General features: G+C 33.4%; 3 protein-coding genes across 5 annotated transcripts in view; 1 reads left to right on the forward strand and 2 right to left on the reverse strand.

The window, feature by feature from the left end:
- The first annotated feature begins 653 nt into the window (after positions 1-653).
- LOC132104833 (interleukin-6-like) lies at positions 654-9,801 on the forward strand. The gene is made up of 5 exons (XM_059510365.1): positions 654-669; positions 765-967; positions 1,049-1,159; positions 4,423-4,566; positions 9,318-9,801. The coding sequence occupies exons 1-5, from the start codon at positions 654-656 to the stop codon at positions 9,534-9,536; spliced, it is 693 nt and encodes a 230-aa protein (XP_059366348.1). The 3' UTR covers positions 9,537-9,801.
- Positions 9,712-18,786, reverse strand: LOC132103897 (mitochondrial import receptor subunit TOM7 homolog). The gene is made up of 3 exons (XM_059508959.1): positions 18,572-18,786; positions 10,076-10,124; positions 9,712-9,990 (listed from the first exon to the last, which is right to left on the reverse strand). The coding sequence occupies exons 1-3, from the start codon at positions 18,675-18,677 to the stop codon at positions 9,975-9,977; spliced, it is 171 nt and encodes a 56-aa protein (XP_059364942.1). The 5' UTR covers positions 18,678-18,786; the 3' UTR covers positions 9,712-9,974.
- A 1,469-nt stretch (positions 18,787-20,255) lies between these two features.
- LOC132103896 (hyccin) overlaps positions 20,256-27,185 on the reverse strand; it is a 50,553-nt gene continuing 43,623 nt past the window's right edge. For 2 of the 3 annotated variants that reach the window (XM_059508957.1, XM_059508958.1), the window contains exons 10-11: positions 26,534-26,693; positions 20,256-21,068 (exon numbers count right to left, since the gene is read on the reverse strand). In XM_059508957.1, the coding sequence (XP_059364940.1) occupies positions 20,542-21,068; positions 26,534-26,693 (687 nt within the window). In that variant the 3' untranslated portion in view covers positions 20,256-20,541. Of the gene's footprint in view, positions 21,069-24,763; positions 25,069-26,533; positions 26,694-27,185 lie in introns of all 3 variants that reach the window. The other variant, XR_009423490.1, reaches the window with a different exon arrangement.

Genomic DNA, 27,185 nt, shown 5'->3' on the forward strand with positions numbered 1-27,185 from the left:
TTTTCATGAGCTGTATGCCAAAATCATCAGTATTAAAACAATAAAAGACCTGAAATATTTCAGTTGGTGTGCAATGAATCTAAAATATATGAAAGTTAAATTTTTATCATTACATTATGGAAAATAATGAACTTTATCACAATATGCTAATTTTTTGAGAAGGACCTGTATGTGTGTGTCTGTGTGTGTGTGAGTGTGTGTGTGTATTTATGTGTATATATAGCCTTTATAAAAACATTTATACATTTATGAAAAACTTTTTTTTTTAAATATGCATTTAAAAACTTGCAGTGTCACTGAATAGCTGACTAATTTTGTGACAACATGCCCCACTGTAAAGGCCTCTATCCCCATACAGAAACATTTAGAAAAATATATGCACTTAAATCAATCGATCAATAACAGTCTCGAAACTTAAATCAAGTTGTGAAATCCTGAGTTTAGATGGGGGGAAAAATAACAGAAACAAAGTATTCATTTATGAAAATCAGAAGCAGGGTAGTTTTCCCCTCTTCCAAAATGATGAAAACGTTTTGAAAGGCGGGTTGAGAGACGTGAAACCCCAAGTGTGTGTATAAAAACACTAGAGACACACGGCTCAGAAGTCTCCCGAGTTTTGTTGAAGACATCGCACACAAGCTTGCGTAATCAGGATGTCGTCAGCTCAGAGTAAGTTCAGCGCTGGAGACAGAGAGCAGACGGACGGACAGACAGACAGACACAGCTCTTCATGTTCTCTCTCTCTTTCTCTCACTTCCTTTCAGCTCTCTTCCTGTCTGCCGTACTGGCAGCGTTCATCAGTCTGATGGATGCCGTGCCTGCCTACAGCGGTCTGGCCGAGCTATCCGAAACATCTAGGGACGAGGTTCAGGACGTGGAGGGAAAGAGTCCTCTGAGTGAGCGGCAGAAGTGGTATCTGACAGCCCGAGATCTGCAGAGAGACATCAAGACGCTGCGAGACCAGCAGGTGCGTCTCAACTCACATCAACATCCCTGCAATGATGCTCAGTGATACTCAATCTAACTCTGAGCTCCTCCTGTATCTCAGTTTGAGAGGGACTTCAGAGAGATGGTGAACATGACGGCGTATGAAGGCGTGAGGATCAAAACCCCTCTCCTCAGACCCTCAGACGGCTGTCTGTCCAGAAACTTCAGCGCGGTAAGAACACAGTTCCTCTTGAAGGACTCAAATGCTTTATTTGCAGCTCTCGGAGTCCTAAGCTGGTTTTAAATTGAAAAACATTAAACATTCAAATTAAAAAAAAAAATTGTATTGTCTCTGTAAATACTTTATATAATGCATTATGAACTAATATGAACAATTAATTGTGTTTTTTTTTTTTTTTTTTTTTAATTTTATAATTAGTTTAATGATGTAAAACATTACGTAAAACCTTTCGAAACTTTTTTATTGTCTCTGTAAATACATTTTTTAACGCATTATGAACTAATATGAACAATTAATGTTTTTTAAACATTTCTATAAATATTAGTTTAACCCTAAAAGGGTCCTCATTTCCTGTTAACGAATCTGGTCGTTGGGGTATATATGACCCCAAAATTGAAAGCATAATTGTAGAAAAAATATACATTTTCAATAATACAAATAATATATAATTTTTTTTGTTTACTCCTCAACTATGCATTTATGCTGTGTTTTGGGAGATTTGAAGTACTTGTGTACCCATTTAACACACAAATCTGCAACTACACCATTAGCTTGCATGTGAAATATCATTTTTTTATTAAAAAATCACTTAAATTATTATCTAAATTTATTTTAAACTGTTTCTGGATATAGATCTAGGTGCTATGTGTAGAATGCTGCCATCTGGAGGTTAGTGAAAAAACTAAGGAGATTAGTATTTAAGCAATAACTTGTTTTGACCACCAGAGGGCCATTGAAAGCCATTCATTTTACTGGATGTGGCCAACTGCTCATAAATGCCACCTAGGTCACACCTAAAGGACACAACTCTGAGTCAGACTGTAGTTGCATATTATTGAACATTTGAATGATTCAAATGCATAAAAAATAAAATAAAAAAATAACTTTAGAATGTAAACAAAATAAAAAAAAAAGTGTAAATAACCAACAGCAATATCCAGAAATAAACAGGAGTAAAAGTATAGGCCTACAACAAATATTTTTTTTTTTACAATGACATTCTGAACACTGAACATAAAAGCAATACCAAACTACCAAAAAATATGTGAAATACATGGTGTAAAACACATAAAATAATCATTCCATACACATTTTGTGAGTGAATGTGAGTTAGAGAGGGAGAGAGAGCATGTGTGCCTGTGTCTCTCTCTCTCTCTCTGTCTCTGTCTCTCTCTCTCTCTCTCTCTCTCTCTCTCTATCTGTCTCTCTCTCTCTCTCTATGTGTGTGTGTGTGTGTGTGTGTGTGTGTGTGTGTGTGTAAGTGTCTTTGTGTGTGTGTGTGTAAGTGTCTTTGTGTGTGTGTTTGAGAGAGAGAGAGTGTGAGTGAGAGGGAGAGAGAGAGTATGTGTGCCTGTGTGTCTCTCTGTGTGTGTGTGTGTGTGTGTGTGTGTGTGTGTGTGTGTGTGTGTAAGTGTTTTTGTGTGTGTGTGTGTGTGTGTGTGTGTGTGTGTGTGTGTGTGTGAGAGAGAGAGAGGGCAAAAGAGAGCATGTGTGCGTGGGTCTCTGTGTGAGTGTCTGTGTGTGTGTGTGTGTGTGTGTGTGTGTGTCTGTGTGTCTGTGTGTCTGTGTGAGTGTAAGTGTGTGTGTGTGTGTGTGTGTGTGTATGTGTGTAAGAGAGAGAGAGAGATGTAGAGAAAGTGTGAGTAAGAGAAAGAGGGAGAGAGGGCAAGTGTGCCTGGGTCTCTGTGTGAGTGTAAGTGTCTTTGTGTGTGTGGTGTGTGTGTGTGTGTGTGTGTGTGAGAGTGTAAGTGTAAGTGTCTTTTGTGTTTGTGTTTGTGTGTGTGTGTGTGTGTGTGTGTGTGTGTGTGTGTGTGTGTGAGAGTGAGTGAGAGAGTGTGAGAGAGGGAGAGGGAGCGTGTAGAGTGGAGAGCGTCTCTTTCTGAGTGTGTGTGTGTGTGTGTGTGTGTGTGTGTGTGGTTGTGTAGGTGTGTGTGTTTGTGTGTGCACATTAGGTCTCACCCCTTTATATCTTTTTTTCTGCATGTGTGGCTGATTTTATTTGACAAATCGTATTTGCCAAATTCTATACAAATGCTCTCTGTGGCATACCTGTGTGTGTTTGTGTGTGTGTGTGTTTGTGTGTGTGTGTGTGAGCATGTGTTTTCTACATTGCATTTGTGCTCAAGTACCAGGCCTTAATTTATGTGTGAAAATTTTCAGATTTATGTTGCATTTATTTTATTTTTTGGGGGGACAAATGGAAAAAACACACGTTTTTTTGCATTTCCCATTCATTTTCAATTGGGGTCATATTGACCCCAATGACCAGATTAAGCAACTTTTTTTTTACACATCTTCAGAACAACCGAATCAAGCCCAGTTTTTTTGTGTATGTATAGATAGATAATGTAGGAAAAGTCACAAAATTTTAATCCTCTGAGATGAAGGGAATCCTTTTTTTTAACTAATGAAAAGTCGATTGGGGTCATATAGACCCCAAGGACCGATTGAGGGTTAATGATGTAAAAATGCATTTAGATTTGTATTTATACATTTCATATTTGTTGTAATTTTTAAACCACATTGTAATTAGGTTATTAATACATTATATTTTTTATTTATATTTATATGATTTAACTATATTAACAGGTCATTTTATCATTATATTTAGAAAATTGTTAGTTTTAAATCTCTCATTTCAAAACAATAACATTAAAATTGTGAAAAAAAAATATTGTCTCTAAATACTTAACATTTTCTAATGTATTATGAACTGATATTCAACAAACAGTATTTTTGTAAACATTTTATAATATTAACAAATTTTAATGATTCATTATAATTCATTATACATTCAATTTATTTAAATATTTAATATTAGATTTGTATATTTTTTATAATATTTAAATTAAATCACATTGTTATTATATATATATATATATATATATATATATTATAAATGTAGTTCATTTTAAAAAAAGGATTAACAAATGATACTTCATTTTAAAGTGAATATTTAATCACATTTTCTAGTTGGTCTCATTTTTTTGTCACTATATAATTTCCATACTTATGTGTTATTTTATTGTTTTGATAAGTAACTGTAATAATAATAGCAATAAACCAAAGCTACTTCACTACTATAAATAATTAATAAATTTTAATAACTGTTAAAATAAGTGAGTAGATGTGTCCAAATGTTTGACTGTTTTTCAAATGTTTTATTACTTCAAAATCAATCATTACTATTGGAGCCAAGCATTTTATTATTCAGATATGAACCGCCCCCCCCCCCCCCCTCACCAATGTTTCAGGAGAGGTGTCTGAGCCGTATTTACAGCGTCCTGTCCTGGTACAGAGAGAACTGGAGCATCATTGAGAAGGAAAACCTGACCTCTAGCCTGGTGAAGGACGTCAAACACGGGAGCAAACGGCTGCTGGAGGCCATTCACAGACAGGTACACACACCTCAGGCTAAAACCACTGACAAATGCAGATTTATTGACGGAAAGGTCACATGACTGAAATGTTGCATTAAAATGCGATTTGCATTGTGCGGTATTAATCTTATTTATTTTGTTGTCAGATTATTGCTTTTCCTTATTTATACACACACCTGCCTATTTGATTTATTAGGAGTTTGATTTATTCTTAATGAATTGTTTCGCATAAATACAGCGATCTGATTTCAAATCAATCCCTGTGGCCTGCAACTTCTCCCGGTGCTCTCAAACATGCGCAATAAAGGCCTACTCTCAAAATGATATAACTTTAATTTCTACAATTGAAATTCTTGAAACATTTCGACTTTATTCTCGTAACATTTGACTTTATTCTCGTAACATTTCGAACTTTATTCTCATTACATTTGACTTTATTCTCGTAACATTTGACTTTATTCTCGCAACATTTCGACTTTATTCTCATTACATTTGACTTTATTCTCATTACATTTGACTTTATTCTCGTAACATTTGACTTTATTCTCGTAACATTTCGAACTTTATTCTCGTTACATTTGACTTTATTCTCATTACATTTGGCTTTATTCTTGTAACATTTCGACTTTATTCTCGTTACATTTCGACTTTATTCTCGTAACATTTCGAACTTTATTCTCGTAACATTTCGACTTTATTCTCGTAACATTTCGAACTTTATTCTCGTAACATTTCAACTTTATTCTCGTAACATTTGACTTTATTATCGTTACATTTGACTTTATTCTCGTAACATTTCGACTTTATTCTCGTTACATTTGACTTTATTCTCATAACATTTCGACTTTATTCTCGTTACATTTGACTTTATTCTCGTTACATTTGACTTTATTCTCGTAACATTTCGACTTTATTCTCGTTACATTTGACTTTATTCTCGTTACATTTGACTTTATTCTCGTAACATTTCGACTTTATTCTCGTAGTATTACGATTTTATTCACTAAACATTTCGACTTTATTCTCGTAACATTTCGACTATTCTCGTAACATTTCGAACTTTATTCTCGTAACATTTCGACTTTATTCTCTTAACATTTGACTTTATTCTTGTAACATTTCGACTTTATTCTCGTAACATTTCGACTATTCTCGTAACTTTTCGAACTTTATTCTCGTTACATTTGACTTTATTCTCGTTACATTTGGCTTTATTCTTGTAACATTTCGACTTTATTCTCGTTACATTTGACTTTATTCTCGTAACATTTCGACTTTATTCTCGTTACATTTGACTTTATTCTCGTAACATTTCGACTTTATTCTCGTTACATTTGACTTTATTCTCGTTACATTTGACTTTATTCTCGTTACATTTGACTTTATTCTCGTTACATTTGACTTTATTCTCGTTACATTTCGACTTTATTCTCGTTACATTTCGACTTTATTCTCGTTACATTTGACTTTATTCTCGTTACATTTCGACTTTATTCTCGTAGTATTACGATTTTATTCACTAAACATTTCGACTTTATTCTCGTAACATTTCGACTATTCTCGTAACATTTCGAACTTTATTCTCATAACAATTCGACTTTATTCTCATAACAATTCGACTTTATTCTCGTAACATTTGACTTTATTCTCGTTACATTTGACTTTATTCTCATAACATTTCGAACTTTATTCTTGTTACATTTGACTTTATTCTCGTAACATTTCGAACTTTATTCTCATTACATTTGACTTTATTCTCGTAACATTTGACTTTCTCATAACATTTCGAACTTTATTCTCGTTACATTTGACTTTATTCTCGTAACATTTCGAACTTTATTCTCATTACATTTGACTTTATTCTCGTAACATTTGACTTTATTCTCATAACTTTTCGAACTTTATTCTCGTTACATTTGACTTTATTCTCGTTACATTTGGCTTTATTCTTGTAACATTTCGACTTTATTCTTGTTACATTTGACTTTATTCGTTACATTTGGCTTTATTCTCGTAACATTTCGACTTTATTCTCGTTACATTTGACTATTCTCGTAACATTTCGACTTTATTCTCGTTACATTTGACTTTATTCTCGTTACATTTGACTTTATTCTCATAACATTTCGACTTTATTCTCGTAGTATTACGATTTTATTCACTAAACATTTCGACTTTATTCTCGTAACATTTCGAACTTTATTCTCGTAACATTTCGACTTTATTCTCGTAACATTTCGAACTTTATTCTCGTAACATTTCAACTTTATTCTCGTAACATTTCAACTTTATTATCGTTACATTTGACTTTATTCTCGTAACATTTCGACTTTATTCTCGTTACATTTTACTTTATTCTCGTAACATTTTGACTTTATTCTCGTAGTATTACGACTTTATTCTCATAACATTTCAACTTTATTCTCGTAACATTTTACTTTATTCTCGTAACATTTCGAACTTTATTCTCATTACATTTGACTTTATTCTCATAACATTTCAAACTTTATTCTCGTTACATTTGGCTTTATTCTCGTAACATTTCAAACTTTATTCTCGTTACATTTGGCTTTATTCTCGTAACAATTCGACTTTATTCTCATAACAATTCGACTTTATTCTCATAACAATTCGACTTTATTCTCGTTACAATTTGACTTTATTCTCGTAACAATTCGACTTTATTCTCGTAACAATTCGACTTTATTCTCGTAACAATTCGACTTTATCCTCGTAACAATTCGACTTTATTCTCATAACATTTCGACTTTATTCTCGTAGTATTACGATTTTATTCACTAAACATTTCGACTTTATTCTCGTAACATTTCGACTATTCTCGTAACATTTCGAACTTTATTCTCGTAACATTTCGAACTTTATACTCGTAACATTTCAACTTTATTCTCGTAACATTTGACTTTATTCTCGTTACATTTGACTTTATTCTTGTAACATTTGACTTTATTCTCATAACATTTCGAACTTTATTCTTGTTACATTTGACTTTATTCTCGTAACATTTCGAACTTTATTCTCATTACATTTGACTTTATTCTCGTAACATTTTACTTTCTCATAACATTTCGAACTTTATTCTCGTTACATTTGACTTTATTCTCGTAACATTTCGAACTTTATTCTCATTACATTTGACTTTATTCTCGTAACATTTGACTTTATTCTCATAACTTTTCGAACTTTATTCTCGTTACATTTGACTTTATTCTCGTTACATTTGGCTTTATTCTTGTAACATTTCGACTTTATTCTTGTTACATTTGACTTTATTCGTTACATTTGGCTTTATTCTCGTTACATTTGACTTTATTCTCGTAACATTTCGACTTTATTCTCGTAGTATTACGATTTTATTCACTAAACATTTCGACTTTATTCTCGTAACATTTCGACTTTATTCTCGTAACATTTCGAACTTTATTCTCGTAACATTTCGACTTTATTCTCGTAACATTTCGAACTTTATTCTCGTAACGTTTCAACTTTATTCTCGTAACATTTGACTTTATTATCGTTACATTTGACTTTATTCTCGTAACATTTCGACTTTATTCTCGTTACATTTTACTTTATTCTCGTAACATTTCGACTTTATTCTCGTAGTATTACGACTTTATTCTCATAACATTTCAACTTTATTCTCGTAACATTTTACTTTATTCTCGTAACATTTCAAACTTTATTCTCGTTACATTTGGCTTTATTCTCGTAACATTTCAAACTTTATTCTCGTTACATTTGGCTTTATTCTCGTAACAATTCGACTTTATTCTCATAACAATTCGACTTTATTCTCATAACAATTCGACTTTATTCTCGTAACAATTCGACTTTATTCTCGTAACAATTCGACTTTATCCTCGTAACAATTCGACTTTATCCTCGTAACAATTCGACTTTATTCTCGTAACATTTCGACTTTATTCTCGTAACAATTTGACTTTATTCTCGTAACATTTCGCCTTTATTCTCTTAACATGTGTTAACAAATGTGACCCCGCAGCACAAAACCAGTCATAAGGGTACATTTTTTTAAACTGAGATTTATACATCATCTGAAATCTGAATAAATATCTTTCCATTGATGTATGGTTTGTTTTGGAGGACAATATTTGGCCGAGATACAACTATTTGAAAATCTGGAATCTGAGGGTGTAGAAAAATCTAAATATTGAGAAAATCACCTTTAAAGTTGTTTAGATGAATTATTAACAATGCATAATGCTAATCAAAAATTAAGTTTTGATATATTTACAGTAGGAAATTTACTAAATATCTTCATGGAACATGATCTTTAATTAATATCCTAATGATTTTTGGCATAAAAGAAAAATCTGTAATTTTGACCCATACAATGTATTTTTGGCTATTGCTACAAATATACCCCAGAGACTTAAGACTGCTTTTGTGCTCCAGGGTCACAAATATATAACAGGTCCAGGTCAAAGTCAAACATTGAAGTAAAATATTCTACCATAAATATATCAAAACGTAATTTTTGATTAATAATATGCAGTGCTAAAAATTCATCTGGACAACTTTAAAGATGATTTTCACAATATTTAGATTTTTTTGCACCCTCAGATTCTCAAATAGTTGTATCTTGGCCAAATATTGTCCGATCCTAACAAACCATACATCAATGGAAAGCATATTTATTGATGACGTATAAACTCAAAAAAAAATTTGAGCATGTGACCTCAGCAGTCTTCTGAACTTATATGAACAGGTCTGGTGTGTCTTTGCAGCTGCAGATAGTGGATGGACAGGAGGATCAGATCTCCAGCGCTCCTCTATCGGTCAGATCCGCATGGACACACAAGACCACGGTCCACTCGATCCTGTTCAACTTCAGCAGCGTGATGATCGACTCGTACAGAGCCCTTCATTACATCAGCAAATGCAAAGCAGCGCACCGAGCTAAAGACACCAAGAGACCCGCAAACTGGAGCTCTGACAAGAACTGATTTATCCTGACTATCCTATTTATTTATTTAATCCAGGGCATGATAATTTAATATTTATGAGTCTGTGCTTTTAACTTATTGACTTCTAAACAACACTGATATTTATAAATGCAGTATTTATGTGGCATTTATTTTTATTGCCTGTGCATGGCGTAAGTACGACGCTGGAAATCAGTGCTGATGAACTGGTTTAGTTTATTTGAAACTGAAAAACTGAGACCATGCATCTAATTTGAGTCAATAAAAAAAACAAAAAACAAAGAAAGCTCGGTTACATTTTGTGCGTTTCTCAATGCAGTGTTTTAGAAAGAGGAAGCAGAAGTCTTGAAATAACGCAAACGTTACTGGAGTATTTACATCCGAGCACAGCGTCCCGTGAGATGATGAATGTCTTCATGAGGTTTGTGAATAGGTCTGGAGTTTCTGTCAGGAGCGTCTTCATCCCCAAAGCAAACTGAAATCACAAGATAACGTCGGTCTTCAGCAGCTCTATGTGCTGAAACACAGAGATCTTCACACGAGCGGCTCACTGAACTCACCTGAGCACCGAGGGTTCAGGCATCCCTGGATCGGCTCCACGCTTGAATCCTGACAGAAACAAACACAGGTCAACTGAAAGTGTGGACTTATCCAGATTACAGTTCAGAAAAAATGAACACAGACATTTAAATATTAATTATAATAAATGTAATTACACATGAATGAACAACTACAGACACACACACACACACACACACACACACACACACATACACAGAGAGAGACACACATATATATATAAAAACTCTACACATAATTTTAAAATGTTTCAAAATAATAAATTATTACATAATTGTATAATAATTATGTAATAATTTTTGGTTATAATATTGGTTATAATTTTATAACCGATAATTTATTGAATGCATTTGAAAATCACATATATATATATATATATAAAATTACACGAACTATTTAAATTATATGTACACACAATTTTAAAATGTACAAAATGATACATGTTTTATTTAATACCTACTTAAGCTTAAACGCGATTAATCGCATCCAACAAATGTTTTTGTTTACAAAATGTGTATGTACTGTGTATATTTATAATGTATATATAAATACAAACACATGCATGTATATATTTAAGAAAAATATGGGGTTTATATATTAAATATATTTATATATATATATATATATAATAGAAAATATAAGAATTTAAATATATAAATGTAGAAACGTATATATTTTGAAAATATTTACTGTATGTGTGTGTATTTATATATACATAATAAATATACACAGTACACACACATTATGTAAACAAAAACGTTTATGTTGGATGCGATTAATCGCGATTAATCGCTTGACAGCACTAGTTTAAATATTATTTATTCATTAAATCGAAATTATATATACATAGAAACATAAAGCAATATCTCCCTATCACTTTTGTGTTTTCCCTTGGGTCTCTCTAGTGCTCCTCATGACTGTAATACTGTGTTTTCTCTCGTTTCAATCAGCTTAAGAGCAAAACAAGAGGTACTACAATCATGAATGAATTAATCTTTTACAATTCAATGTCATTTTTTATTTTTATTTTTTGCAACACAGCAAAAACAATGCAATTGAGATTTTGGGAGAAAGTCTGTTTAATTGTCACTAATAAAGTCAATGCAAAAAAAAAAAAGTATTCCTTTTCTTAATGCAATTTTTTTTTGTGAGATTCACTGATCTACAGCTTGTCATAAACTCATCTGAGGGTTTATGTAATATTACAAAATGACCAAATGCAGAGCAATATTTGTGTCACTGGAGCACAAAAGCAGTCTCTGGGGTATATTTATAACAATAGCCAACAAAACATTGTATGGGTCAAAATTATAGATTTTTCTTTTACGCCAAAAATCATAAAGATATTATGTAAAGATCATGTTCCATGAAGATATTTAGTAAATTTCCTGTTGTAAATATCAAAACTTAATGTTTGATTAGTAATATGCATTGCTAAGAATTCATTCGGACAACTTTAAAGATGATTTTCTGATTTTTTTGGCACCCTCAGATTCCAGATTTTCAAATAGTTGCATCTCAGATAAATATTGTCTGATTCTAACAAACCATCCATCAATGGAAAGCTTATGTAAAATTGAAAAAGTGACACTTGTGACTGGTTTTGTGCTCCAGGGTCACATCATGTACTGTCCATGTTTTTATTGCATCACTCTCGCTCTGTCTTCTTGACAGAGAAAGCCTTGAGTGGCTGGGCTCGACTAGCATCATGAAACCGCCTCGGATCCGGAGCACAAAAACAGTCTGAGCACATGCAATCCTTCCTGTTTTCATCCAGTGTTGTTCTGAATAACAGAACAAGAGCGTCATTTGTGCATGATCTCCAAGAATCCAGACGAATCCTGATGTCTTGAGCAACAGCGTTCAGAAGAGCTGTGAGGAATAACAGAGCGCTCTCTTCTGCTTCTCATATTCTAGTATTACTCTCATGCTGGATATCTGTGAGGTCCAACCACATAAACAACTCCTTTTTTGCTAAATAAATGCCATATGTGGACTTCAAATATTTATTTTAGTTGAAACAGATATTATGCGGAAAAAGAGTGAGCTCATGCTGGTTTAATTGTTGGATTGTGTGGTCCAATTATTTTTATTTTTAAACAGTCATATCATTTATTATAAATAAACATTTATATTTTACATAACTTTACAATTTACAATATATATTCATATATATATATTCACATATATATATTCATTTATTAAAATAATGATTGTCCGTCTTTTAAATATTTTTATAATTGTTATATTTCAAATAAAAGTTTTATAAGTTATATATCTATATATATATATATACAGTGGGGAAAATAAGTATTTAGTCAGCCACCAATTGTGCAAGTTCTCCCATTTAAAAAGAGAGGCCTGTAATTTTCATCATAGGTAAACTTCAACTATGAGAGACAAAATGTAAAAATCACATTGTAGGATTTTTAATGAATTTATTTGCAAATTATGGTGGAAAATAAGTATTTGGTCACCTACAAACATTTCTGGCTCTCACAGACCTGTAACAAGTTCTTTAAGAGTCTCCTCTGTCCTCCACTTGTTACCAGTATAAAACACACAATGTCCACAACATGTCCACAACCTCAAACAATCACACTCCAAACTCCACTATGGCCGAGACCAAAGAGCTGTCAAAGGACACCAGAAACTAAATTGTAGACCTGCAACCGGCTGTGAAGACTGGATCTGCAATAGGTAAGCAACTTGGTGTGAAGAAATCAACTGTGGGAGCAATTATTAGGAAATGGAAGACATACAAGACCAATGATAATCTCCCTCGATCTGGGGCTCCACACAAGATCTCACCCCATGGGGTCAAAATGACCACAAGAACGGTGAGCAGAAATCTCAGAACCACACAGGGGGATCTAGTGAATGACCCGCAGAGAGCTGGGACCAAAGTGACAAAGGCTACCATCAGTAACACACTGCGCCGCCAGGGACTCAAATCCTGCAGTGCCAGACGTGTCCCCCTGCTTGAGCCAGTACATGTCTGAAGTTTGCTAGAGAGCATTTGGATGATCCAGAAAAGGATTGGGACAATGTCATATGGTCAGATGAAACCAAAATAGAACTTTTTGGTAAAAACTCAACTTGTCGTGTTTGGAGGAGAAAGAATGCTGAGTTGCATCCAAAGAACACCATACCTACTGTGAAGCATGAGGGTGGAAACATCATGCTTTGGGGCTGTTTTTCTGCAAAGGGGCCTGGACGACTGATCCGTGTAAAGGAAAGAATGAATGAATGGGGCCATGTATCGTGAGATTTTGAGTCGAAACCTCCTTCCATCAGCAAGGGCCATGAAGATGAATCATGGCTGGGTCTTTCAGCATGACAATGATCCCGAACACACCGCCTGGGTAACGAAGAAGTGGCTTCATAAGAAGCATTTCAAGGTCCTGGAGTGGCCTAGCCAGTCTCCAGATCTCAACCCCATAGAAAATCTTTGGAGGGAGTTGAAAGTCTAGAGGAGATCTGCATGGAGGAATGGGCCAAAATACCAGCAACAGTATGTGAAAACCTTACAGAAAATGTTTGACCTCTGTAATCACCAACAAAGGGTCTATATCAAAGTATTGAAATAAACTTTCGTTATTGACCAAATACTTATTTTCCACCTTACAGTTGTGGCCAAAAGTTTTGAGAATTACATAAATATTCGTTTTCAAAAAGTTTGCTGCTAAACTGCTTTTAGATCTTTGTTTCAGTTGTTTCTGTGATGTACTGAAATATAATTACAAGCACTTCATACGTTTCAAAGGCTTTTATCGACAATTACATGACATTTATGCAAAGAGTCAGTATTTGCAGTGTTGGCCCTTCTTTTTCAGGACCTCTGCAGTTCGACTGGGCATGCTCTCAATCAACTTCTGGGCCAAATCCTGACTGATAGCAACCCATTCTTTCATAATCACTTCTTGGAGTTTGTCAGAATTAGTGGGTTTTTGTTTGTCCACCCACCTCTTGAGGATTGACCACAAGTTCTCAATGGGATTAAGATCTGGGGAGTTTCCAGGCCATGGACCCAAAATTTCAACATTCTGGTCCCCGAGCCACTTAGTTATCACTTTTGCCTTATGGCACGGTGCTCCATCGTGCTGGAAAATGCATTGTTCTTCACCAAACTGTTGTTGGATTGTTGGAAGAAGTTGCTGTTGGAGGGTGTTTTGGTACCATTCTTTATTCATGGATGTGTTTTTGGGCAGAATTGTGAGTGAGCCCACTCCCTTGGATGAGAAGCAACCCCACACATGAATGGTGTCAGGATGCTTTACTGTTGGCATGACACAGGACTGATGGTAGCGCTCACCTTTTCTTCTCCAGACAAGCCTTTTTCCAGATGCCCCAAACAATCGGAAAGGGGCTTCATCGGAGAATATGACTTTGCCCCAGTCCTCAGCAGTCCATTCACTATACTTTCTGCAGAAGATCAATCTGTCCCTGATGTTTTTTTTTGGAGAGAAGTGGCTTCTTTGCTGCCCTTCTTGACACCAGGCCATCTTCCAAAAGTCTTCGCCTCACTGTGCGTGCAGATGCGCTCACACCTGCCTGCTGCCATTCCTGAGCAAGCTCTGTACTGGTGGCACTCCGATCCCGCAGCTGAATCCTCTTTAGGAGACCATCCTGGCGCTTGCTGGACTTTCTTGGACGCCCTGAAGCCTTCTTTACAAGAATTGAACCTCTTTCCTTGAAGTTCTTGATGATCCTATAAATTGTTGATTTAGGTGCAATCTTAGTAGCCACAATATCCTTGCCTGTGAAGCCATTTTTATGCAACGCAATGATGGCTGCACGCGTTTCTTTGCAGGTCACCATGGTTAACAATGGAAAAACAATGATTTCAAGCATTACCCTCCTTTTAACATGTCAAGTCTGCCATTCTAACCCAATCAGCCTGACATAATGATCTCCAGCCTTGTGCTCGTCAACATTCTCACCTGAGTTAACAAGACGATTACTGAAATGATCTCAGCACGTCCTTTAATGACAGCAATGAAATGCAGTGGAAAGGTTTTTTTTGGGATTAAGTTAATTTTCATGGCAAAGAAGGACTATGCAATTAATCTGATCACTCTTCATAACATTCTGGAGTATATGCAAATTGCTATTATAAAAACTTAAGCAGCAACTTTTCCAATTTCCAATATTTATGTAATTCTCAAAACTTTTGGCCACGACTGTACTTTGCAAATAAATTCATTAAAAATCCTACAATGTGATTTTTACATTTTGTCTCTCATAGTTGAAGTTTACCTATGATGAAAATTACAGGCCTCTCTTCTTTTTAAATGGGAGAACTTGCACAATTGGTGGCTGACTAAATACTAGGGGTGTAACGATTCACTCGTTTTCTCGATGCATCGATTACAAACCCTGTCGATTCATATGCATCGATAAATGAATCACCGATCTTGGACAGTAATCGATTCAAAATGCTAAGAATCGAATGAATCGCGATTTCTATAGCGATTCAATGCTTTCAAAATGTATACACATTAAATTACTACACGCACGAATTAATGGAGACCTTGAAGAGTGTTCGTGAATCGTGCCTCTTATCTGTCCTTCACGCGCTCCACTGTTTACCGCCTGAGACTGTCACAGGATTGCGCTCGCGCTCCGTTCGTCTCTGACGCAGCTGACGTGTGATCTATAGGACTCGTGGCCAGTAATGCTAACGTGAAGTAGTTTTACTTTTCTGTAGTTTGTCAATGGCTCTCTGCATCTTACCGACGGAGTTACCGGAGCCGTCGACAGCTGTGTTTATTGCATGGACGGAGCAGAAATGTAAGTGTCTAAATCATACGAACAGATCCATTGAATGATAAATGTTTTTAAACAATGCGGATGAACCGAATATACGAAGGAAACTTTTAAAATTAACCACAGCATTAACAACGACCTTGAAATAAGAGCACGAGATTTATCTGATAATCAGATGCATGAAAGTAGCGTTTGTTTCATTAGCAAACGTTTTCTCTCAGAATCATTCGCTGATGGAGAGGAAAAGTTAAATAGAGATGAAGACGTTTTCACACTGAAAGAGAAGCGATCTCGCTCTCATAGACGTGCCAGGCTATATCTGCAGCTAAACTGAATAAAAGCAGAATGAACTGATGAAACTAAAAAAAAACCACAAACAATTTATGAATGATGCAGTGCTAATTGACATTTATTACAGTACAGAAACTATAAAGTATATTTTCTAACTTATTCTGTGCAGAAAATTTAAATAATTGCTAATTAAATGTAGCCTAGTATATAAAACAATCATAAAATTGCCATTAGGAAAAAAATATCGATTACAAATGATTGATTATTGTCCAGCAGTGTATTTGATTTATTACAGCTAATTAAAAGTAATTAAAAAAGAAGATAATTCCTTGTAAAAAAAATAAAAATAATAATAATAATTATTATTATTATATAGGCTACATACATAAAATGATTGTATTTGACATTTCTGTCACTTCTGAAATTATGGCTACGCCCCTGGTGTGACAAAATGTTAGCTTATACATAATACTCTTTAAGCTCTTTTTTAAAAACTTGGCTTGCATACATTTTTATGTATGCCATGTCGCATCATTAAACTAGCATTTAACAATGGACAAAAGGTTTTTTTTTTTTTTCTAACCTATGGTTCTCTAAACATAAATGCTACTGTAATTTGCCCCCTGACTAAGCATTTAAAGAATTTAGTAGAAGCATTTAAATAATCCCGTGAATGCACTTAACGTATGCAGAATCGAATCGTTATAATCGAATCGAATTTAATTGTGAATCGAATCGAATTGAATCGTTCTAAATTTGCAAAAATCGTTCTTGAATCGAATCGAAAACCTATGAATCGTAATCGAATCGAATCGCTGCCTTGCCAAATATTCACAGCCCTACTAAATACTTATTTTCCCCACTAGTAGCTTTATATTATACATATAAATTATATTTACATTTTTTATTTTGTAATAATTGTATATATTACCTTCATATATATCTATATTTCTATATATTATAATTTTATTGTAACGTTTTTTTATATATATATATATATATATATATATATATATATATATATATATATATAAATATAAATATTACAGACAATATCTTTATAATAGTTTGTCTTTTGGTCTGTCCTCCAGGAGCACAGACAGCGTCCCGTCCAGAAGAGTGCTATAATGAGGACGGGGCGTACCAGCGGCAGGAAGTGATGCGCTTCAGACACTTAACGACCGCACACACCATTAAACTCCACATCATGATCAGAAATGATGCAGAATCTCAAACCCAGAAGCTTTTAATGATGATGAATTAAAATGAGAACATCAGAGATGAATTTAAATCAACACTTATCCAGAAATCAAACAGACTGACGACTAAATTAGACATGCATGCACACGCTTTCTTATGAAAGCCTGATTCTGCCACGGAATAAAAAAATTTAATGGCTTTTTTCCTCAGAATTGCATGTGATATAAAGTCAGAAATGCTAGATTTAAACTCGCAAATTTGAGAAACAAAGTCATCAACTGCATGAAAAATATCTCACAATTCAGACTTTATTTCTTGTAGCTGTGACTTTAAATCCCAATGCTGACTTGAGTTCATATCTCACAATTCAGAAAAAAAAGTCAGAATTGTAAGATAAGTCAAAGATACATGTTTTTATTTTTTATTCAGTGGCAGAAACAGGCTTCCATAGTTTCTGTCCCTAATATGTGACCCTTTAGCACAAAACCAGTCATGAGGGTAAATTTTTAGAAACTGAAATGTATACATAATCTGAATTCTGGATAATAATCATGGGTTCCTTGAAATATCAGGCTATTTTGGCAAAGATTGTGGTCCATCGGAGCCAGGACAGCCTCTCAAAGTAGTGCTTAAAGGGACAGTTCACCTTTACTCATCCATCAAACCTCTACGAGTTTCTTTCTTCTGTTGAACACAAAGAATCTGATCTGATCAACATCTGGAATAAAGTCAGCAGCCATTGACTTCCATAGTATTTTTTTCACCCTCCTATTCGAAGTCAATGGCTACCATCAGCTGTTTGGTTAATGTCAGTGACAGTGAACTGTCCCTTTAAGGATTAGTTCACTTCCAGTCAAAAGTTACTGTACAATAAAATGTTTTTTTTTTTTTTAAATGAGTCTCTCCTGCTCACCAAGTCTGCATTTATTTGTTAAAAATATACAGTAAAATTGTGAAATATTTTTACTATTTAAATATGTGGATATCTGTTAAGATGTAATTTATTTATTTGATCAAAGCTGTATTTTCAGCAGCATTCATCGTCTTCAATATCACGTGATCTTCAGAAATCGTAATAATATTCTGATTCGCTGCTCAAGAATAATTTCTGATTATTATCAGTGTTGTAAACAGTCGTGCTTCCGCTATATATGTTTCAAAAGAGCTCATATGAAGACAGATAATGAGTGTAAATTGTGTAGTCATGCTTCACTGACCCAGGTACAGCACGGTGGGGATGAAGCCCCAGCGGATGATGAACTGGCCGCACTGGAACACCTGCTGCAGCCGCTGCTTGCTCTCTTTACTCAGTTTGCTCATCATTTCATTCAGATTTAATTAAAGATCGTCTCTGGATGCGATGTGGAGCAGTAAAGGGCACAGAAGAGCGCAGAAAGCACGTGTGTGCCGTAAAGTGCGCGGCGGGGGCGTTCCGACAGTCGCGAAAAAAGCACCACACTGACATCTAGTGGCCACTCGGGGAACATATTTTATTTTTATTTAACCTGTTAACTGCCACCTGGCCCCTCGGAGGGCCCCCTTCGATTACTTCACTATATTACAGTTAAATCCTAATCTAATCATGACAAACTATATATCTTGGAAAGGTCTAAGACTCCTAAATAGATAGATTTTATAGAATTTGTTAAACATTATTTAGGAAAAGTAATAAGATTAGTTTATGGCAAGAGTGCACCTCAAAAACCTTCATCATAACAGGAGACAAAAAAAAAGTCTGCTTTCTTGTCTTTTTCTCTATCACACTTTAGAAATCAACAGAAATTATATGTCATGTGAAAACATAAAATCTCAAAATTCATCCTATGATACCCATTTTAAAATCAAACATTGCATTATGAAAATTGTACATCAAAATAACGTTACAAAATGATTGTCATGAATTATAAAAATGTAGGTTTGGATCATGCACTTTCAAATCTATGTTCAAAAATGTGAGTGACAGTTAACAGGGTAATTGAATTCCACTTTATTTCATGTTGCTTTATTTATGGAAAATCATTCATATCAAATGTTAGATGCAAATGCATGCATTTTAACAATTACATCGAAAGCTTCATAAAGACAAACAAAATAAGTTTTAATTATACTATAATTTTATATTACTTCGTTATCAGTGAAAAATGTGTCATTAATACAAAAATAAATATTATGTGTCAGTGCCGATGCATTCTGACACTTTCCTTGAATTAGTGAATAATGAAAGGGAATTAAAATAAAATCATAGTCAGAAAATAAATTCAGAGATCAGGGTTGTTTGAAGACAAAAAAAAAAGTAATGCTTTAATCTCAAAACTCTTTAAATACAATGAAAAAAAAAATCTGCATTGAGTATCTGTAATTAAAAGATATTCAGTAAAAGATTTTTTACTTGCTATTTAAAAGTCACTTTGAAATAGACGTCTTTATTTTCAGAGACTGTAATGGTGATAAACAAAAGGCAAAATAATAATATTTACAATTCACAACCAAATATTCACATTCTCCAAATAATCTGAGCACGGACACATTATTGAGGATCCACTAGAAAAACACAAACCACTGAGAGCTGAAAAACACCATCCTACAAAACAAAACAATAAAAGATGAAAAATCAATGCTGTAATTAGATTCACGATTAATTTTTAAATCAAGAAACGATTTGTGGCTTATAATCACACGGTTTCATGGGTCTCTGGTTAGCAGCTGGTTAACTAAAACCAATCCTAAACCAGCCATCCGAGTGTCCAGGCATCTCTTATGGCTTCGCAAACAGCAACTCAATTAATAACCATATTGCTTTTGAAACACCACGACTGTCAATGAAGAAGAATGTTGTTTTGGTCTGATTTCAACAGGATCTTCCTCTCGGGTTTGTATTCAAGCAGCCGAATTCACATGGAAACTGTGAAGGGATGGCTTCGGTTCAAGCCCAGTGCATGCTGGGATACGCAGAGAAGAGAAACTACACACACACACACACACAAAAAAAAAATAGTTCAAATCGTCTTTATAAATACACAATATCTGACTTCACGAGGACCTTTTAAAAACACTTTAAAAATACATGACTTTGGTTATCAATCACGACTGACCAAAAAAATTTTTTTAGGAAAAACTAAATAGACGTCCTATAAGGTGCTGCAGTTTCCTGCCACCAGGTGGCAGCAGTGAGCGTCTTGGTCTAGGGTCACAGGTCAGAGGTCACATGGACACTGATGGTGGGCGAGCGCTGCCGGTGCAGGTGGGCGGGGCTTAGGTGTTCCATATAAGCCACGCCCCCGTGGTCTGCTTCTGCGACGTGATTGGACGTGGGGCTGGTGACAGCGAGGACGTTGCTGACCTGTTCGAAGGAGCGTGAGAAGACAGCGCTGGCGGTGCGTGACAGACTCAGAGAGCTGCTCTTGGGCACTGATTGGCTGGCGGTCAGCGTCAGCCGCTTGAGTGACAGCAGCTCCAGGTTCTCGCTCATGGCGCGGACCGCGGCCTGTTTGCGTGTCAGCTGATCCGAGCCAGAGGCCGCCTCCTTGTCCTTGTCCTTGTCTCTGCTGGAGCGGCCCGTCAGGCGGCGCAGGCCCTTCCCGCTCAGTTTCCCGCCGCTGCTGCTGATGACGATGGTCGGAGGGCTGCTCGGAGCGGCGGACGCTTGTGTGCAGATGCCCTCGTCTACCTCCGAGATCTCCGTCAGCTCATCCGGGGAACCCAGATCCACTGCGTCTGGGGCGGAGAGAGAGAGAGAGAACGGATCAGAGCGCTGGAGATTTTACGGTTTTTGAATGAAGTGTCTTCTGCTCACTGAGGCTGCATTTATAAATTGAAAAATACATTAAAATCAGTAAAATTATGAAATGTTTTTACTATTTATAAAAAGTGTTTTCTATGTGAGTATCTGTTTAATTGTAATTTATTTCTGTGATGCGCAGCTGAATTCAGTCTTCAGTGTCACATGTTGAAAAGTGTCTTTTCAGACATTTATGCTGTTACAAAATATTCTATTTCAAATAAAGTTGTTCTTTTGAACTTTCTATTCATCTGTGAATCCGGAAAAATCAAATGTATATCAGTTTCTATAAAAATATATTGTCTAGCAAGATGGTTTTCAACACTGGTAATAATCATAAATGTGTTTTGAGTAGTAAAATCATCATATCAGAATGATTTCTGAAGATCATGTGACATCGAAGACTGGAGTAATGATGCTGAAAATACAGCTGCACATCACAGAATAAATTACAGTTTAACTTATATTCACATAGAAAACAGTTATTTTATATTGCAATAATATTTCACAATTTTACTGTATTTTTGATTAAATAAATGCAGCCTTGGTGAGCAGAACAAAACTTTTTATAAAAACTTAAAAAAAATATATATATATATTTATTGTGCATGTATTCTTCTTCTTCTTAATATTATTATTATTATTATAGGTTTAATCTCACAAAAGAAATATCCAGGTCATATTTTACCACAAAAAAAAAAATGAATTCATTAATAAAAAATTAAAATACTAACCTTGTTGGTATCAAATTTTGCACCCTGGTTTAGTAATCAAAAAATAAATCTTGCAAGATAACTAACACACTGAAATTTAAGGTATTTTTTTATGTGATTTATTTCATATTATTATTATTATTATTATTATATTACAACCTGAATCTTACGAATAAATCTCTAGGTCATACACTATTTCACCATACATATCAGAAGCAAAAATTTTAATTTTAACAGAGAAAATTCACCACAACTAAGAACATTTCTCTTCAAATTCACATTACTGTAATGCAGGGCTTCCTTAACTGGGAATTTAATTTAATTAATTGTAAATAAAAATGTAAGAGTAGGTAATGTTAATGTAATACAAATTATAAATCTGGAATACAATAATGAAAATAAAAAGTAAAAAACGTATTAAAACTATTTTAACAAAACTACTACAGTATCATTAGCACTTACTCTAATTTCCCCACTTATAAAAGTAAAGTGATTTTGAGTGAAATTCGCTTAATTATGCACTTAATTAAGTTTTTGTGAGATCCACCTAATAAAACCAGATGAATTTTGCATTCATTTTTAACTGCATTGATCTTTGTTTTGTTAACAAGCAGCAGATCCCAGAATCAGGGACGCAGAAATTTACATGAAAATGCTTCTTCACCAATGCAACATCAGCTCTGACAGAAGAACTACACAAACAGAAGATCTCGAACTCTACTGTAAGAGTGTTTCAGGGACATAAAGGGCTGAAAGAGGAAGCTGTTGGGATGCTTGTAGGGAAGAGGAAGGAGTTATGCAACAAACCAGAAGAGAAATACAGACTGACAGGAAGTTGCATAATATATATAATCCATGCATGCACACTTCTTATTGGATATCTGCTCTGATTTGTATCGGACGCATCACTTCCTGTCAGTCTGTCTGGTCTAAAGGCAGGTTGTTTCCCTTGGCAGCCCAGCGGAGAAGTGTCAGCTCATCTTTGTAATCGGTTAGCTGTGAGTTCAGCAGGTTTGACTGATGAAAAGGAAGAGAACAGAAGGATGAAGTGAGTGGACAAATGCGACAGGAACAGACGAGTTGAGCTGATGGTTTCAGAACACGGTTAATAACATCTGTTCAACAGAAGCTCTGTCCACTACATTAGTGATTTAATGTCTATCACCACGATAAAACATTTAGATTTGTTGCACAGTAAAAAAAAAAAAAAAAAAAAAAAAAAAAAAAAATTATATATATATATATATATATATATATATATATATAATTCTAATTGCAACATATACTAATAATAAAAACAAGTATTATTATTATTATAAAATTATATATTTTACAATAAAAGGATTATATAGTAATGTATAATTAAATATTTTGATTGGTCCCCAAGTAAAATAAATTATAAATAATTCCTATATTTGAATAATAATCATTTTATTAGAATATATTATTATTATAAAATTACTATACCATGCTTAAGTAATTTTTTTAAATAATAACAATTATATCCAATTATAATATATGATAATTTAACACAATAGTATACATAATATATAATAATAGAGTAATATATGCAACAACATATGTAAATATTTATAATTATTAGTAATTACAATATATTATTATTTAATATATATATATATATAATTATTATTTAATATAATAATATATATATATATAATTATATCAAATAATGTAGTATTACAATAAAAATATAAATAACAATACACTGTATATTTATATAGTTTATATACAGTGCTTATATAATGATAACAATAATAATAATAATTATTATTATTATTATAGATAAATAAATACTATATTAAGAAAATCATTACCATTTTACTAGAATATATTATTATTATAAAAGTACTATACTTAAGTTATTTTTTAAAATAATAAAAATTATATCTTACAATATTTAATAATTTAAAACAATAATATACATAATGTATAATTATTAAATATGATCAAATAATAATAAAGTAATTTATGTAACAACATATGTAAATATTTATAATAATATGTAATTACAAAATATTATAATTTAATAAAATAATATAAAATTACATCAAATAATTTAGTATTACAATAATAATATAAATAATACACTGTATATTTATATATAGTTTATATACAGTGCTTTTTAATAATGTTGTTATTATTATTATTATAAATAAATACTATGTTAAAAAAATTATAATAATTTTATTAGAATATATTATCATTAGAAAAGTAATATACTATCTAATTACAATATTTAATAATTTAACAATAATTTACAATAAAGTAATATATATAACAACATATGGAACATATGTAAATTATGTATTATATGTAATTACAATATATAATCATTTAATATATAACTATATAAAATAATGCAGTATAACAATAACAATATGAATAATAATACACTGTCTATTAATACAAAGTATATACTGATCTATAATTATAATAAAAATAATAATTGTCATTTATAATACTAATACTAATAGTAACCTTTTTTGTATATTAAAATTATCAAGAGAAGTGTAAACATGCAGAGCTATAAAAATTCTAAAATATTTGCATATTATGTATATTAAAGTACATACAATATATGCAAATAAATAAGAACATTTTCCATGCAGATACACAATCAGAAGTTAATCCGTCTTTTACATTTGGGCTTTTACATCTCATAAATGGCCTTAATGTACTACTTAAAGTACAATCTGATTTATTGTGGTAATGAACAGTCACTAACGCTTCAGATAGAGCTTTACCTCTGAACCAGAAATATTCCTTCAGGAAAAAGCAAAATCCGAACCTCACACCGAGAAGAAATCCCCTAAACGCCGTTTCGGTGAGATTCGGGAGCGTTTACATCTCATTAATAATTAACAAGCTTTTTGAGAAGCTCCGCCCACACCAAGTACCTCTGAGGCCGAGGGAGAGGGGAGGGGTGTGCGAGACGAGGGGTGGGTGTGGCTCTAGAAGTGAACCCGCCCCGCGGAGGGCGTCCCGTCCTCTAGGTGCCTCCGCACAGACTTCTGCCTCCTGACCTCTTGACCTCTAGGGTCGACCCCCAGCTCTGTGGCGCCCCCTAGCGCCTCCCCCTCCGTCCTGCTGCGCAGAGCCTCTCCATTGAGCAGCCGCTCGCCGATGGCCCCCGTTACACTAATCTCAGGGATGGGCCCCGTCACGCAGGGGTCAGGGGAGTCTACACTGTCCTCCTGAGACTCTGAGACACACACACACACACACACTCTTGCATCACGATGATGAGACATGGAAATCAAATCTGACAAACATAAATACTTCAAAATTATAAAATGAAATGGACACAGATGACAATGAAATGAAAACAACTCCTTCCCATCAAAAAGTGATGCCTCTTTGAATTATAGTATTATACTAAAATACTAGATAATTATAATTTAAATCATATAGACCAAATAAATATTAAATTCATTATTTGTTAATTATTTTAATATAGTTAATATTATTAAATACATTCATATTAATTTTAATATAAAATATTGTATCATAATTCTACTATAAAAATAATTATATATTTTTTTAAATATATAATAAAACATTTTATAATAACTATATATCATACCTATAGTGGTTTAATAAAATATAATTATTTTATATTTCAGTGTAATATATAATTATTAGTATAACATACTATACATTTATTTTGCTATAATACTTTATTAATGATATCATTATAATATTATAATATTTTATAAAACCATATATTGTAATACATCTAATTTATATATAATGCATACATAATAATTACATTAATGTTTCAACAATAAAGTGAATATTATAATTAGATTATAAAGAAATACAATTAATAATATGAATTATAATTATTTTAGAACAATAACCATAGCATATTATAATAAACCTGAAGTGATTTAATAAAACATTTATATTTCACTGCAAAATGTAGTTATTATAAAACATTAAATTTAACATTAGATTGTATTATAAAATATGATAATATTAGAATTAAATTATATTGTCATAATTTTATATTTTAGAATAATTACATAAATATAAAATACTAGTTAATTAATTAAATACTTATTTTAAATTTCTTTATTAACATAAATTGATAAAACATTATAATTATTATTACATTGAAATTATATTATAAAATATACTTATTATATATTAATGTTAGGTTATTATATTATAGCTAGAACTATGTTTTAATCATGTTTTATACAGCTATTACTACAAAATAATAATTATTATTATTATTATTAATAATAAATATATAAAATATTATTTAAAAATATTATACTATATTTTAATACTATGAATAAATGTAAATCCAAATTAACATCCACTTTATATTATGAAACACAAACAAAAAGACTCAAAACTAAACAAAATTAAATCTAATATCCTAAAACAGTTAGCTCTGATCTACTTTCTCAAGAAAGAAGCTGCATGATTTGAGGCATCTGTAACACAAATGCTTCACACCGGTTAGTGAGAAGAGCCTCAGAGAACCCCACTAATGAGTGCGTTTGCTGCTTAATTACGGCTGACGAACAGAAACCCTTCATTACGTCTGAAACGACTGAGCACTAATTGGTCTGATGGTGAAGGGCTCCGGAGCGCACAGCTGGAGATCTTTACTGTGAGCAGGAACCCTGTTCTTCACCATGCAACCGTCTCCTCACCGTGGCGTTTCCAGCGGTGTCCGCGGATGGAGAGGCTGGTGACGGCGTTGCGGGAGATTCGGGGGGCTGTGGGGGTGATCTCCACCTGGATGGAGCGGGCTCCCTCTTTATTGGCCTTCAGAGACGCGCCGTGGAGAGACGACTTGATGGCGTTTCCAACCTGAGCGAGAGTCAGACTTTAAGACTTTAAGACAGAGCTGAGAAATCTTCTGCTTGGTTTATACAGTGCTAGAAGCATTCAATGCATCTTTCTAGATTACATATATAAACAGTGATACGTGGTTATTTCTTACACACACAGACATATGTAAAATCGTATGAATATATAATCAAACCAGATTCCATTTTATCAAATCGGACCCACTTTATATTAAGTGGCCTTAACTACTATGTACTTACATTTTAATTAATAATTTAGTACAATGTACTTATTGTGTACATACATGTTTTTACATTGTACTTATATTTAAAAAAAAACTACATGTAATTACATCTGTATTTAATTTCTGTAATTACATTTATAATTTCACTGTTGACCCATACTTTACACCTTAACCCACCCTTAAACTTACACATACCCCCAACCCTCTCCCTAACCTTACCCCTATCCCACCTCAATAGCAGCAAAAGTGTTTTACAATACAACATGAAC

Source organism: Carassius carassius, chromosome 25, assembly GCF_963082965.1.
Source record: "Carassius carassius chromosome 25, fCarCar2.1, whole genome shotgun sequence".
Classification (NCBI taxonomy): domain Eukaryota; kingdom Metazoa; phylum Chordata; class Actinopteri; order Cypriniformes; family Cyprinidae; genus Carassius; species Carassius carassius.

Excerpts from the sequence above, each read along its gene's own strand:
- LOC132103897 (XM_059508959.1), bottom strand. The coding sequence starts at position 18,677 with ATGATGAGCAAACTGAGTAAAGAGAGCAAGCAGCGGCTGCAGCAGGTG. Across the intron at positions 10,125-18,571 it reads CCCCACCGTGCTGTACCTGG|GATTCAAGCGTGGAGCCGAT; the intron begins GTCAGTGAAGCA and ends TGTTTCTGTCAG.
- LOC132104833 (XM_059510365.1), top strand. Across the intron at positions 1,160-4,422 it reads TGTCCAGAAACTTCAGCGCG|GAGAGGTGTCTGAGCCGTAT; the intron begins GTAAGAACACAG and ends CCAATGTTTCAG. Across the intron at positions 4,567-9,317 it reads TGGAGGCCATTCACAGACAG|CTGCAGATAGTGGATGGACA; the intron begins GTACACACACCT and ends GTGTCTTTGCAG.